General features: G+C 44.8%; 1 protein-coding gene across 4 annotated transcripts in view; it reads left to right on the forward strand.

Annotated features, from left to right (window-relative positions):
* RNF44 (ring finger protein 44) overlaps positions 1 to 12367 on the forward strand; it is a 61516-nt gene extending 49149 nt beyond the window's left edge. For all 4 annotated transcript variants that reach the window (XM_063292107.1, XM_063292108.1, XM_063292110.1 and 1 more), the window contains 6 exons: positions 586 to 750; positions 2233 to 2351; positions 2572 to 2659; positions 3457 to 3578; positions 3679 to 3778; positions 8673 to 12367. In XM_063292107.1, the coding sequence (XP_063148177.1) occupies positions 586 to 750; positions 2233 to 2351; positions 2572 to 2659; positions 3457 to 3578; positions 3679 to 3778; positions 8673 to 8735 (657 nt within the window). In that variant the 3' untranslated portion in view covers positions 8736 to 12367. The remainder of the gene's footprint in view (positions 1 to 585; positions 751 to 2232; positions 2352 to 2571; positions 2660 to 3456; positions 3579 to 3678; positions 3779 to 8672) is intronic.
* The last annotated feature ends 4016 nt before the right edge of the window (positions 12368 to 16383 follow it).

Consider the following 16383-nt stretch of genomic DNA (forward strand, 5'->3'; position numbering starts at 1 on the left):
CAGATCTCACAGCAGAAAGAAGCTGTGAGCCTTCAGGGAAGAAAGCATGTCCTGTGGAACACAGAGGTCAATCTTTGAAGGACAGAGAAGATGCAGTTGGTCCTTCCAGGAAATATGACCTTGCTGATAATTTTTTCCTCCAGATAATGGAGGAAGGCACAAGAGAATCACTTGTTTTTGACGTGATGTTACTGACCACTGGATAAAACTTAGCTGAGGAAGGGGAGGTAGCAGGAACCTTGAGGGGGAGGTCAAGACCTGTTCCCTATCATTCCAGAGTACAGCACATGGAATAAAAGACTTACGTTACAAGAAAACCCATTCCAGCTGAATGTTGGGAAAAACTTCCTAAGTAGAGAGTTGGACTTGATGGCTTAAATGGCTTCTTCCATGATTTTATCTATTAGTTCAACAAGTTAATCTTAATGGAGGGAGGTACATGGCAAAAAACCTTATTGATGGTATGCAAGAGTTAGCACCAGTGCCAGCCTTTGGTTCCCGTTGGTTCACTAGCATTTCTCACCCTTTATGCACATTTGGGAGCAGCTGCCAATGAAAAATGCATACTGTCTTCTTTTCCCACAGCCACTTCAGAGGATAGAAAATGAGGTGGAGCTTCGGGGTGAACAGCACTCAATGGGAGGCTTCTCGTATTCTCCTTCCCACCATACTCCTGCCTTGTCCCCCTCTGTACCATTGTATCTTCCACACACACATGACCCACTTCACCAAGAACTGCCGTTTGGAGTGGTGAGTGCCGTGTTAAAGGAAGAGCTGTTCTCTGTAGCCTCTGAACCAGATAGAAGACGGTGTCTGAAAGAACCTTTTGCCTGAGCACAGGGGCCATCACACCCCAGGAGGACTGAGGACTTGGATTATTTGAACAAGGCCAAACAGAGTGACCACAGACCTTACCAGGACACTTTCCAGAGCTAAATTTTTTTGGAGGGGTGGAGTGGTGGCAATAATGTTAGGGTTAGGGAAGGTCATTGATGGGATAGAGATAATTTATAGAAATAGGTGAACCCGTTCAGAACCTTTGTTAGATATTCAGTAAAAGTCAATTTGTTCCTGTGTTAACCAAGCACCTCTGCTATCCTCTATCTTCCTCATGTTCCATCTGTTATACTACCTTAAAAGAATTTTTAAACTGTCAAAGGGGCTTAGTGGTGGCAGAAAGACAAAAGGATAATAAAGGAAAAGACACTCCCCCCCACCATCAAACAAGCAGTCTCAGTGGATGGGCCTGTAACCTTCGTCACAGGTAGTCCTCAGGTTACAAAGGCAATTGGGACTAGGATTGCCATCGCTAAGCGATGCAGTCATAAAGCACAATGTCACATGACCACATCGCTTAGCGACAATCCCAGCAGTCCCAGCTGCCGTCGCAACCCTAAGACATGCAGGTCATTAAGAGGGAAGCAGCAGGAATCCCAGGTAAGGAGTGTGGGGATGCTGCAGGGGAACAGGGGAGACCTGGTACAAGTTGCACATGAATGCAGGAAGGCCGAGGGATGGAGCGCGTGGTGTGGCGTGAGCGCAGGAAGGCCGGGGTGGACTTACAGTGACTTGTGGCCTTCCCTGCCAGCTTCCCCATTGATTTTGCTTGTGGGTAGCCATCAGGGATGGTTGTAAATGGTGGTCATGTGACTGAAGGGGCACTGCAGCGACCAGAACTTCGAGGACCAGTCATAATGTACCACTCGTTCAGCACTGTTGCAACTTCAAACGGTTGCTGAACGAGTGGTTGGTAAGCGAGGACTACCTGTACTGCTATAGATAGTCACTCTGAAAAATACAGAACTTTCCTTTATATGTCTGTGCCATATTTCCACCTGCGCTGGGTACCTTGATCTTTGTCATCTTTTCCCCTCTCCTTTTAGCTTGCAATTTTCTAAGATTGAATAGATTTATAATATTGTAATATTTTAGATGCGAGAGAGGTAGCCGACTAAGATTCCAGTGACAGAGAATGTGGTTTCTAGTGCTTTGCATAGCATTTTTCTGTTCTCTGTTACTAGGACAACAGGAATAAATGTTGCAACATAGTAAAAAGCAGAATATGTTCTTCTTTGATTTGCATAACAGATCATGCTAAAGGACCCAGCTTTTCGTAGTGCAAACTTTTATTTGCTTGGATAGAAAATGTTAATTCTTTTTTTCACATAGCATGGAATGTATGCATAGCTTACAAATTAGGCAACGCTGACGTAGCTTGTAATGTTCCCACAGCCATATCCACATATGATGCCCCGGCGGCTGAATTCCCAGCGCTACAGATTGCAGCAACCACTGCCTCCCCCACCACCTCCTCCACCTCCATACTACCCAAGCTTCCTGCCATACTTCCTGTGAGTATCTGTGGTCGCAATGAAGAGAACCTGAGTCAGATATTCTCCCTTCATTGGAATAAGCACGTAGAATTAAAAGCTTGGTTTTCCATAAAACCAGCCTGGGGGCCACCATCTTTTCCCAGCAGTGTCCTCCCTCAAAACATAGGCTTTGCCTCTGCCCTGGGTGCATATGTTATTTCTGCTTCTGTTCACTGCTACCTATTTTTTAAAATTGCAGTTCAATGCTTCCTGTATCACCAACAGCTGTGGGGCCCACAATCAGTTTGGACTTGGATGTGGATGATGTAGAGATGGAAAACTATGAGGTAGGTTTGCTTCCCTCTGTTGGCCCATTAGAATGGAGAAGGGCTCTTGGGCAGAAAGCCAGAAAGTAGACTTGGATTGCGGGGAATTTGCAACAGACTGAAAAGGATGTTACCTCCCAACTGCTCAGGATTAGGAGGGATGAAATGCTTTTCCACCAGGAGTAGAATTATGAGCTCCCATCTGTTCTGATGCTCAGAGTTCTTTAATTGTAACTTTTAGGGCTTGCTGCTGGCGGTGAGATATGTGTGCAACAAGTTCTGGCTGGTGGATCTTGTACTAATAGAATAGATCCAGGAAACCTCACATCTCTCAACTCTGCCCTAGAGCCCACAGCTGAGAGATGGAAGACAGCTGAGAAGATGGTATTTGAGGGGTGAGCGGCAATAGTTGGAGGAGGCAAAGGTGCAGCACACACTGCTCCTCCTTTCTGGGGCCATTTCTTATGGCAGAGATGTACAATCCAGACTGAAGGTCCATTTAATGTTTATCTGGCATACCAAGCGTGACATTCAAAAGAAGTGGGCAAGGCCAGACAGATGCAAAAGATAAAGCTAATTAAAGTGGATGGATAATCGGAACAAAAATGACTTAATAGGGAAAGATTAATGCTTTCACGGTGTTAATCTTCAGTAAAAGACACTTCACTTTTCTTCCTTCAAAGTTTCTATAGGGAAAGATTCACCTCTCTGTCTTTTGTGAAGTCACAGACCGCATTGTTTATAAAGGATTAAAGGGGTATTCTCAGCAGCAGGATCATTTGTTTTGTATCCCTTTCTTTCCTTTTGTTTTCTATCAGGCATTACTGAATTTAGCTGAAAGACTAGGGGAAGCCAAGCCACGGGGACTCACCAAAGCAGATATTGAGCACCTTCCATCCTACCGCTTCAACCCAGAGAGCCATCAGTCCGAGCAAACCTTGTAAGTTCTTGAAGAAGATGCTTTACTGTGATGTATCTCTGAATGCCATACCATCCTGCTGTCCTGCAACCTTACTGGCTGGATTTTTCACCCTTCCCAGGTGTGTGGTGTGCTTCAGTGACTTTGAAATCAGGCAGCTGCTGCGAGTTCTGCCCTGCAACCACGAGTTCCATGCTAAGTGCATTGACAAATGGTTAAAGGTAACACTCACTGCTTTGACTGAGACTGCTCTAATCAGTCTCCATTAAGGAGTATTCAGGGACTACCTCTGAATGTATAGAAATCATTTGAATTGTCTTCTTCAATGGGTCCAGTTGCTTTTTAATGTTATTGAAAAGGAAAAGGCTTCCTTGGTTCAAGCTTAGTTCCCAGTGATTACATGGATACATCCATGTAGTTTTCCTGGCGACCATATGTAGCTACTTCCACTTTCTAGAATATCAACATCTAAGCCACTGATTATATCCGTTTGTAAGACATTGTATATTAGCAGTCTTTAGCTAATCTTTGCTGGTCTATAAAGGGGGGCGGGGGGAGAAGCAAAGCTGGGTCAGACTTGCTAGTACTTAGGTGGGAGACCACTAATAAATATGAAAAACTGTCCAGGATGAAGACCGTGTTAGAAACTTCTGGTATTATTGCCGGTAAAACTACACAGGCATATCCATGCAGTCAACAGAAGAACTCTAATGCTAATTTTGCATTTGAACAAAGAGGAGACAGCTGGGGAGAGCTTTTGAAGCAATTGGTGACCCTTGTAAAAGACACAACTGCTTTAACTGTTCCAAGACAGGTAATTATTCTCATTCCAATGTGTTGCAAAGCACCTCTTTTGAATGCTTTGCACAGCCCGATTACACATTATTTGACAAAGTATTTTCTTCTGACTGACCTATTCCATTCCTAGCTTCATTACATGACCATGACTTCTAGGATTATATGAAAAGGAGAAATATTCTGTCAACTGTTTTAACATCATGCATAACTTCTTAAATCTCTATAGAGTTTACCACCTCCATTGTCATTTTTCCTTCATCAATAAAAATTCCAAATCCTTTCACCTTTCTTGCTCTCATTTTTATTTTAATTCTCCATGATTCCTTTTTAGAGAGAAGGTGACCAAAACTGTGCAGACTGCTCCAAATGCAATAATTTAAGAACTTTAGTTGGACAATTTTAATTATGTTTCCTAATTGTTTCGGAGCTTGTCTTTTTCACTGCAGTTATATACTGAGGATATGACTGAGTTCAGAGTAATCCATAATGAGTCTTAGGTCATGGTTTATAGCTTAGCTAAAGATGGACAATACATGGTCTGTAGGCCAGATCCCATACGCTGCCAGATTGTGCTAATGGAATTAATTAGTATTTGATCATATGATACATTGGAGAGAAGTTGGTAGAAATAACAAACAAAATAGATGCTTAAGTCTTTGATAAGTATAATAAACAATTTAACTTTTAAAAAAAAGGCCCAGACCCTTCTCCAAAGGAAAAACTTTAGTCCTACCATATCTAGTGATGTTGGCAGGTTGTATGATGCCAGCCACGGTGGTTTATTAACCATAATTAATATGTTGCCATGTTGTGTGATGCCAGCCAAAGGCGTTTGATTAAATAAAAAATGGTTAAACAAACCATGAAATAGTATGATCCATGACCCACACTATCTTGTGCATTTGCAGTTTTTGTGCACTTATTCCTTTATATTGAATAAATAAATTTTAATGAATTCATTAAAATATATTTTCACAATCAACTCTCCCATCTCAGCATAATCTATTAAGTAACTTTCAGTAATTTTCATCCAGTAGAACTTCTTGAAGGACCAATCTGCATTCCTCTCTATTTTTTTTTTCAAAATGGTCTTGCCTATTCTTATATTCTCTTTGCTATGTATTTGTGTGCTTTAACCTAATTTCGATTCAGAGGAAAATTTTTGAGGATATCTGGATCAGGATTTTCATTCCTGATTAACTTGTTTCCAGTTTCCTGTGATACTATAGAATCCCCACTCTTCTGTCTTTTTATGAGTTGTCTCTTTCTCTTAATACATTTATAAAGGTACAGATAGTCCTCTGGTTATGTCCATTTGTTCAGCGACTGTTCAAAGTTATGACAGCACTGAAGAAATGGACTTATGACAGGTCTTCAAAATTGTGGCCATCACAGCGTTCCCACAGTCATGTGATCAAAATTTGGGTGCTTGGTAACTGGCCTGCGTTTACGACCATTGCAGCGTCCCATGGTCATGTTCTGCCTTGCGTAAACTGCCCGTTTCAACTTTTCCCACCTACCTATCACCCTCCCATCTCTGCTCTTTTGGCCACCCTGCACAGCATGGCCAAGATGAAAAGGCCGCTGTATTCTGTCCCCAGCTGGCCTTCATCACTGTCTTCAACTTGCCTCCCCTTCGCTGGACTTCTCCCCTCTGCTGGACTTGCCTCTGCTGCTGCCTCCCTGGCTACCACCACGGCCAGGGGTCATGCTGACGTCCCTGCCCCATGGGGAGGGGTTTGCGCCAGCCCACCCTGGATCCACCCAACACCCAAGTGTAAAATTCCCAATACAACCTGCCACCTGCAACAACTTCTCCCTGCGAAGAGCCACCACCAGCATGTGAGTCCCTCCACTGGGGCCTGCTGCTGCTTTTGGGGCAGCTCTTTGGCCTTTGCGCTGCAGAGGCAAGGCAGAAGTGAGTGGTAACTGGGCAGCCCTGGGGTGTGTGTGGAGACTTTTGGAGCAGATGTGGCTGCAGCTCCACCTGTAATGGTATGTGGGAATGACCTTGGGAGACAGAACAAACAGACACAACCAAGGGAATAGTCAGATAAGAGGCAGCTGAGCCCACAGCAGGAATGTGGGTGGGGCAAGAGGCTTAGAAGAGACCTTCCCTAGTTTGGGGGCTGTAAAGGGGACGGGGGGAGAGAAGTACTGTCAGACTTGCATGATTCTGTTAATGTAGCTTTACAATAAAGTAGAATTAGCTCATCTGATCGTGTTTCCTGTCTGGTCTACCTAGTAAGGGTGACACTGCTGCGACCCGCTGCTCCCTGCTCTGGTCCTGGGGTGCGCTGTGCACTTTGCTTGGGGTGTTCCTGCCTGCAAAGGCACCATGTGGTCTGGCCCTGTCCGGGGGAAGGCACCACTGCTCGCGATCCCCATGGCAAAGTTTGGCTGAGGTGGCCGGGGCTTGGGCAGGAGAGGCTTTGCAGGGTCTTGGCCGTAGGAGAGGCCAGGTCTCCCAGACTGGGCTGGGACTGAGCTGGGTGAAGAGGGAAAGGGACGGAGGTGAAGACAACAATGGTGAGCTGGGGGCAATGCTGGGGGCAGCAGAATACAGTGTCCTCTTCACCTTGGCCATGCTGTGCAGGGCAGCCAAAAGGGCAGAGATTGGGGGGAGATATGTGGGTGGAAGGAGTTGAAGCAGAGGCATTTTGCACCAGGCAGGAGAAGTGTGAGGTCCTGGCCTAACAACCACAACCTAGACTGCTGGATCTGCCATCATTAAGCAATGTGGTCAAGTGATGTTTTGCTTAACAGTTGCTTCACTTAGCAGCGGAAATTCCACTCCCAATTAGGGTCACAATCCTAGGACTACTTGTAGTCTTCATTTATTATATTCCTTAGCATTCATATATATTCAGTCCCCCATGTGGGGGAGATGGGCAGTGATAAAAATCTGATAAATAAATATTCATTAGCAACTGCTCAAACAGCAACCTTTTGCAGTTACGAAGGTGATGAAAACTTTGTGACCAGTAACTTTGTGGCCAGTCCTTGGATTTACAATCTTTGCAGATCTGTAAAGCAAAGGAAAGCTCAAGTAAGATCATAAGCACAGTTGTGGTTTCACTTAGCAATCGCTTCACTTAATGACTGGGTTGCTGGTCCCAGTTGTTGCCACTAAACAAGGACTACCTGTACTTGTTTCTTGCCAGTTGTAAATGAATTCATTTAAGCTGAAGAAATGGATTGCAGACCTATGTAATACATTGGTTTTAAAAGAGCCATATGTTAAATAATTGCTTTCTGTTTTAGTGGCCATGTAACCAGGAAAGAATTGAGCTCATTTGTTAAAAGTACAGGTAGTCCTCGTTTAACAACCATTCGTTCAGCGACCATTCAAAGTTATGATGATGCTGAACAAATGGTAGTTACGGCCGGTCCTTGAAGTTATGGCCATTGCAGTGCCCCCATGGTCATATGATCAAAATTCAGGTGCTTGGCAGCCTGCCTGCATTGCGTCATGCATTTCCCCTCCCCCCACCCACCTATCTTCCCCCATCTCTGCCCTTTTGGCTGTCCTGCACTCTGCCACTGCTGCCTACCCCTGCCTCCCCCAGCTGACCTTTGCCACCTTTTTCCTCCTGCTGTTGATGAGACGTGCCTGATTCAGGCAGCTGCTGGCCCTTTGCAAGGGAGGAAGTAGATGATGAGGGTCAATGGGGAGGCAGCAGGGGTAGGCAATGGTGGAGTACAGGGCAGCCAAAAGGCCAGAGATGGAGAAGAGATAGGCAGGTGGGGGAGTTGGAGGAAGCATGGTAGGGTGGAAGAGCCTTGACTGCTGAAGGGAGCTTGCCAGGCCCAGCTGGGGAGGACGCAGCTGGATGGAGCCAGCAGTTTGTGCAGGCCAGCAGAAGCATGAGGTCCTTGCCTAACGACCACAACTGGAAGTACCAGAACTGCTGTCACTAAATGGTGCAGTCACGTGATGTTTCGCCTTATAACCTCTTTGCTTAGCGACAGAAGTTCCAGTCCCAATTAGGGTTGTTAAGCAAGGACTGCCTGTACATACAATACATACTTTTTTGAGTACTAGTATCTGCACCAGTTGGATGAAGGAATGCATTTAGACTGAATGTTTTGACAAACAATATTGGTTTTCAGATTGAATTGATTGGACTTGTCTTATGTCCTTCCGTTCAGAAGGGATGAGACTGTATTTCAACCTAGTAATTCTGAAATAGGCAGCCCTCAAAGCAGAGAAGTTGCCTATGCTGTCTCTTTAGTGGACTGCTTGGAGATTTTCCAGCAGGTGAGGTTGGCCAAAAGACCACATTCGAAGTTTCGTTCTTCCATTGATCATTGCAGGCAAACCGCACATGCCCCATCTGCCGAGCAGATGCTTCAGAAGTGCATCGGGAGGCCGAATGAGGTTCATCAATGCACTGCTGCACAAATTTACTCCAGGATACGGACCTTGGACCAGAGGCATGGGCCAGCCTGTATGCTTAGCCTCTGAGGCCTCTCCTGGGATGCGGTGAGAACATAAGCAATGTATGACACTCCCTCCCCCTCACCCCATGGCATGGACTGGGCCTGGTGGTTGAGCCAGCTCTGCGGTGTCATGCTTTGTAGGGGGAGGTATCCCCACCTGCTCTGCACTCCAAAGACTCTCCATCCTTGCACCATTATTTTCCAGGTGTTTGCATTCCTTCTTGGTTTGGGGTTTTCCTTTCCTATTTGGTTTTGTGGCTGTGTGACCCAGATTTTTATCCAAATTCATTCCTTTCTGGCAGAGCCAGATTTGGGGGCCTTGAAAGCAGAACAGCTCCAGGGGAGAGGGGAAGAAGTGCCTGCTTCAACCCCACCACCTGCTTGCCTAGAGTACAGTGTTGCAAGGTAGTCAGTAGCGGGGAGGACGTTGGTTGCAACACTGATGTAAGCCACTTGAGGCCTTGCCAAAAACATCTGTGGCTGTCTCCACACAAATCACAGCCCAGGACCACCCTGTGTTTTTCCCTACACATGCACAGAATTGTCCCACCAGCATCTCGGACTCTCCCTTCCCTTGCATGCCTGCAGTCTTGGGTGGAGTTCAGGGTTGTTCTCACAAGTTGCACAGTGAGGTAAAGAAAAATGGGCCTAAACTAAGTCCAGCAATATTCTGCTGCAAGGCAGTTTTGGGGGAAAGACCCATTTCCCCCCAGGAAGCTCAGAGGAGAGGAGGAGTATACAAGTGAAAATCCCTGCAATAAAACAGCCGGCTCTGTTTATTACATACTTAATGAGATGGAGGCTTGTGGCTTGTGTTCTGAGACATAGAATCATGTAATAATTGATATGTCTTCCTTTTATTTTCCCTTTGCACACTCAGACCCCAGGTAATTGTCCTAGAACCCTTATTTGGGTTCCTATTCATTCTTGGAACCCATCTCCAGAAACCATCTCTCCTCCCTCCAGTTTTGAGTATCCCCAGGAGACTGCTTGCATGTGCTCTCCCCTCATGTAGGGGAGGGAGAGATGCTCAGCAGACTGAGGCAGAAGCCTTCAGCCACCCCTTCATCAGTTCTCTGTCCTGACTCCAGGCTAAGCCCTGAGAGTTGTTGGGCAGCTGCAGAGCGCTCAGTGGTAGGATCCTGGGCAGAGAGCAGATGGGAATTATTTATCTTACTGTTTACCCTTGCACTAGCTGTCATGGAGAAGGCCTTTCTGGTGATCACTCCTCCCTCCATGAGGCTGTATGCAGTGCTGCATCAGCTTTCGAAGGACCAGGCATGACTTTTCATCCTACCTTTTTCTCTCACCCTTTCAGTTTTTTCCCCTCAACAACCCCCTCCCTTTCCCTTTTACATTTGGCCTACTGATGCTCATCTTGATGAGTTTTTCTGTATGGCCTGATGCTTGCGTGCTTGGTCAGGAACCATGGGCAATTTGGCCATGACAAGCTGTGTGCCTTCCTGTGTCTGCACACACACACACACCTACCTAAAGTACCTGCTGATTTGAAGCAAGAAAGCAACCAACCTGCTGCCCTGTTACAGAAACCTGTTATCATAAAAATAATTTAAAAAGTTGTTTTGCATGATTATACCATGGAATAAGAGAGAAGCCCTCGCCGTTTAGTTGGTTTGTGTCTGAAGCCTGGAAGAATCAGAGAAGACGATAAAAATCTAATGTAAATGTTCACAAATTATGCATGCATGTTATGACCAGCTTGGAACTTGGTATTGGCTATCTCTCTAGCCAGCTGTGGGGTGATGGGGTGGGTGGGAATGAGGGGGTTCTTTGTGCTCAGCTGATTACTGCCATGCACTGTACTGCACATGTCCGCAATGCCTCACAAGGACCGTTAACGCTTTTCAGGGCATTTCTCCCCTCCCTCCCCTCCAAATTAGAGATTGGTTTGAAACCAGGTTGGTTTAGGAGGCAGCATGATTTTAGTAGAGAGCCAGTTAGCTGTAGTGGTTAATGCATGAGGCTAGAAACCAGAAGACCATGAGTTCTAGTCCTGCCTTGGGTGCAAAGCCAGCTGGGTGATCTTGGGCCAGTCCCTCTCTCTGAACCCCAGGAAGGAGGCCATGGCAAACCACTTCTGAAATCTTGCCAAGAAAACTGCAGGGACTTGTCAGGTAGTCGCCAGGAGTCAACACTGACTCGAAGGTGCACACCCACACATGGTTTTAGTATACTTAATTTGAGGTAGGGTTGCAGGGTGGTAGAGGCAGAACTCCTGTGCATTAATAGCGGCCTTGGAAGGAGGACTCTGGCAGGATCACTTTCTCCTTCATGGTGCTGCAGAAGTAGGAGAAAAGGGGCCTGCTGACCATTCCTTCCTCCTCCTCCTCCTCCCTGCCTGCCTGCCTTGTCTGGTTTGTCTTGTCCTGTGTCAACTAGTAATGCTCCAGGGCAAGTCTGGCAGTGTGTGGCTCTTAGTCAGAATCTGGTCTCTGCCTACCCACGGTGGTGGAGTTTGTGCTTTCCTTCAGTTTGATTGGCAGCTTCTGCCCTCCTTCGGTGACACACCTCCAAGTGGCAGACTCAGACTGATAGTTAAATCTCAGCTCTTTCCCCTTCAAAATGGGTGGCAGCAGATAGGAGCACGGATTGCAAGGGAGCCTAAGGCTGGGCCCTGCTCCCCAAGGCCAGGATGCATTCCCTGAGCCTTTCTGGAGAAGTGGGCCGTTTTCCTTGTGCTCTGACATCCAACTGTTCTTGGCAAGGTGGCCTGATGAATTTATGGAACAGCTAAGCAGGGCTCCACTCAGGGCCCATGAAGGAGTAGTTACGAATGGATTAGGCAGTGTGATATCCCCCAAGTCTAAGAGAGCTTGACCAGCCAAGAGGAGGGAAGGGCTGGTAATGGGAAGAGCAGATTCTGTGTCCACTTTTTCCTGTGGAGTGCTCTGAACTTGGATGGTGACTGGGGGGAAGTGGCTCTGGTGCAGTGTAGTCGTCAGTGTTTTTCTGAACATGCCAGCTCTCAGCAATATTTACGTCTAAAGCAGGGGAGAATCTTTGGGGTGAGGCTGGGGCCAGCTGGCCTTTTGCCACCGGTGCTGATAGTCTGGTGAGGTCAGCTTCTTCCCCAGCAGTTACTGAGATTCTTGACCCAGGTGAGGTGAGGCAATCCTCAGAGTGTGAGGAGGAGGAGGAGAGGGAGGCTTGCAAAGTTCATTCTGGCCTCTTCTGTCATAAGCGACAATAATAGTGCTTAATAATAAAGGTCCTCAAACCTTTAGTTCCTGCAAAGACACAACAAGGCAGGATGGATAGACTGGCAGCCCTTTATCTGAGAGAAGCAGCCGGCCTGCAGATTGATCAGCAAATTAGAAGCTCTGGGCAGGTCCCAGCTTACTTTCTTGAATAATCAATTGTTTCTGTTTGCCAAGATGAAGATCAATGCTACTTTTTAGGAGTCTTTCTCCTCCTCCTCCACTCACCCCGCTTGTGTTTGGGGGATGTGAGTTACCGGCATCTGCCCTTGGATAACTCCAAATAATGAATTTCCTCCTTCCCCTCCTCCTCCTCAGAGGGGGAGACTAGCTGCAGTGTGACATTGGAGCCAGGTCCTGGCCGGGCACACGCACACCCCGAGCAGCAACGGCCCGTTTGCCATCCTCAGCCTGCACAGACACCAGCAGCTCCTCCTCCCCAGCCACGCTCCCTCCCCCCTGCCATGTCAAGCCAGTGCCTTGTGTCGGACCCACCTCTTCCCCAGCCTTTCCCCTTGTTTCCCAGCTTTGGAAAGGAGAGAGGGAAAAAAACAACCACCCCTTATTCCACATGATACAAATAACCAAAGGTCTTTACTGTATATATTAAAAGAAAAAGAAAAACAAAACACAGGAGGTGTTTCTATATTTATAGCCAATCAGAACAGTGCCGATGCCCATCTGTTTCCACGTCTCTTCTCCCTCCCCCGCCATCTTTTCAGAAAGGTCATTTGGGGGTGGGGTGGGGAGGGAAGGAAAGCCTTACGGTTCTTCTGACGGTGACTCGAAAGCTCACAGCTCGTGTGCTGCAGAATTTATTCCAAGGAGCAGCTAAAAGTTATCATAAAAAAACAAAAAAAATATTACTAAAACATTTATTTAGGATGTTTGTGATTGCTGATTGCGCTGTAGATGCCACTGTTTACCAATGATTTCCTGTGGTGGGATAGTGGGCTGTTTACTGTTCTTTTATACCAGTCCCGGGCCCTCCAGAAGGATAGCTCAGCTTCACCCTACAAGGAGAGGGGCCTCCCTGTAGGGCACCAGGGCATTTGTTCTGTGTTAGAAAGTTTATATATATATATATATTATATATATTATATATATTATAAATATATATATATAATTTTTTTTGCTCTGTTACTTGCACATTTACAGTTACCTCATTTTTCCCATGTATGTATTTGGAAAAAAAAAAGGCTAATATATAGAGAAGAAAAAAAATATCTTAAATCTCTAAAGTGTTGGTTTTGTTTTATTCCATTCCATTGGAATCATATTGGTTTGTAGCATTTAACATAACTAGTATGTTGTATTATATATGTGTATTATACTGATTGAAATTTTTAACAGATTTGTACTTTTTTTAAAATGAAAGTTGCTAGTTCTGCTTGACCAAGTAGTGCAATCATTATTTTTTTTAATGTTGTGGCTGATTTTGAGAGGGATATTCACTAATAAATGTATGATGTATACCAAAGAGGGCAGGGTAGTCTCTTCTTTTGGTGAAGACAGCACTCTCAGTAAGGCATATTTTTCTCCCCCCTACACACACACTTCATAAAATATTGTTAGATACCTTCTGCTCATCCAAAGAGCTAAGAATGAATTACCTTAAGATTATCTGAACATGAAGTTCATATAGCTGAGGAAGTTTTTTAATAGTCACTGTGGATGCGGTAATGCCCAGTGATACAGATTACAGGATTACAGCGGAGTCACAAAGATGACCAAGTTCTTAAAACTGACGATTAAAAATTAATTCCATGTTAAAAGGCCAGGGTCTTTTGGGGGGCGGGGTTGTAAAATAATCTGCTCTTGAAACTAATTGGGATCCAGACATTAAATCAGTAAAATTAGAGCATGTCCAACATCTCTATAGTTTTAAAAAACCATCCAGCATACAATGTGTGAGGAATGAAGTTCCAGCAGCCATTTCCAGGGCAGAGGAAATAAAGTGCAACTGAAGATTTGTGACAATAGTATACCTTATGTAAAGCTTTTGGATACTGTTTTCAGCACTGTTTGAAGCAATTCATTCTCTAAAAATGAACAAAATAAATATTACTTTCATAGCTCAAACAAAAGTTTGTATTTATGGGATTTCTTTGAACTGTTAAACATCAGGATTAGATTTTGGAAAGTAACATACATGGTAACAAGAATAAAACAGTGCCTAAAGCAGCATCTTTGAACACATTCATGGAGGATTAGGTGACCAGTGCCAGATGAAAAGTGTTTAACACTTGTTTTCAGAGCAATGGTGAGACACTGGTTTACATTTTCTGCTTGTAAGCTTTCCAGAAAAATTGTGATGAGAAATGGGAAGCTGGAGTGGATAGGCTATCAGCCTGATGTAGCAGGTGGCTCTTATAATGTCTCATTTGCGTAGAGAATTGAGGTGCACCTCATCCTATATCCAACAGTCCTTAGGCTTACTCTGTAGGCATCAGGCTTTTGGCTCATTCTTCCTGGACACATTCCTCCCTGTCATTCTAGAAGTACCTCTCCCCCCACCCCCCCTTGGTTGTTTCTATCAGTAATGGTTGAACTTGACTCCTTGAGATGAGATTCTGTCTCCAGCCCTGCCCTCCCACCCCAAATCTTGAAAATATTTTTGAGGCTACAGGTATCTATATAAATAGGCTGCTTGCATCAGTTTTTAATGCTGCATAGTACATATACAAAACATGTATTTTTACTCCTGTGCAAAAAAAATACTGTAATAGACAGGTAGATTCTTGCTCCTTTGTGTCTTTTCATAACTCACTAACACAATAGCAGCTGAGACAATACATTCAAAGTAGCCAAATTGAAGTTTTCACTATGAACACACACATGCAGAGTTTTCAAAAAGAGTCACATGTCAAAGCCCAGGATAATACATGGATTTAAGTTAACAGGAAGGCCGATTTCAAATATTAGAAAAAACTTAGTGCTGCTAAGAGCAGCTCAGTGATGGAGCCAACTGCCCAGGGGAGAGGGGGACTCTCCTTAATTGGATATATTCAATGGAAGATTGACCATCTATTAGGGATGCTTTAATTTGGGTTCCTGCACTGAGCAGGAGGTTGGATTCATTGGCCCCTTACAGCTCTTAGCTTGATGCTTTTTAAAAGAGAAACAGCTGTGTCTTGTGAAATGGCTTTACAAGGATAGGCAGCTACAAAAGCCAGGAAAGATTCCTGATATAGTGGACATCACGTAGTGTGGTGGATTTCGGTAATGCCACTGGTTCTCAGGAAGGAGGGAGCACATTCCAAGAAGAGGGACAAGATAAGAGGAGAGACAATCCAGAAAGCAAATGTGAGAAAACTAAGAGATTCAGAATAGCCCCGCTCTAGATCTTTTCCAGGTTATTTCCCCTTAGGTTAGGTACAGCTGGTTTAGTCTGGCAAGATTCCTCTATATGGTGTTAACAAATAAAAAACTGAAGTTTGGCTGGACTGATTCTTTGTCATTCTTGGGCTGGGCCTGACACACAGCTCCTGAAGGTTAGGTGACCTACGTTACTTGTTCGAATGCTGCATGCCTATAACAGACTGTATTGTCCCTACAACCATCCTTGATTCCAGGACACAGAGCCAGGACACCATAGCAGTTACTGGCCAACTAAGATGGCCAGTAACTAAAAGACCCAGATTAAGTCTTCATTTGCTGCAATGCTTGCTTTTCACCCTGGGCCAATCACTTTCAATGCAACCTGCTTTGCAAGGTTATTGTAGGGGTGAAATGAGAGGAGACCTATGTAGACTGCTCTGAACTTCAGAGTAAAGGTGGAAAACAGTATTACTATTTACTATATTAAAAATATCAAAATAGGGTTTGATTTTCCTGTATTTCCCTGGGTTCCTGGAACGGAAGAGCATTAGTAATCTGCCTTTTAGAGTTTAATGGTACAGAATGAATATATTTATACATTGTGTGTGTGTGTGTGTGTGTGTACGTACACACACGCACACACCAGGTGCCGGTAGCTGAACTCTTCTCAGTCAGAATTTGGTTCCTAGTATTGACATATAGTAAGAGCTGTGCCATATCAAAATAAAACTTAGCCTAGTGCTATGTTCCCATACTGGACAGTCAGAGATCTATGGACTACTTACAACACAACAGAAATGGCAACAGTACACCCCTAGCTGTGCCCTTCAGCAATTTGTTTCAGTGGCTTTTCATCTGGAGGGAAAAATAAGTCTTATCCCTAGTCTACAAATTTGATCAACGTCCTTTCACAAACCATACAAATTACTGGTAACCCTCTTATAGGAATTTAAATCATAGAATGATGACATTAGAAAGGATTAAATGGATCATCAAGTTTAACCCTCCATAGTGTACCAGAAAACCAATCAAATTATTCTTGAGTG

The sequence above is a fragment of the Candoia aspera genome, chromosome 2 (genome assembly GCF_035149785.1).
Source record: "Candoia aspera isolate rCanAsp1 chromosome 2, rCanAsp1.hap2, whole genome shotgun sequence".
In the NCBI taxonomy this organism is placed as follows: domain Eukaryota; kingdom Metazoa; phylum Chordata; class Lepidosauria; order Squamata; family Boidae; genus Candoia; species Candoia aspera.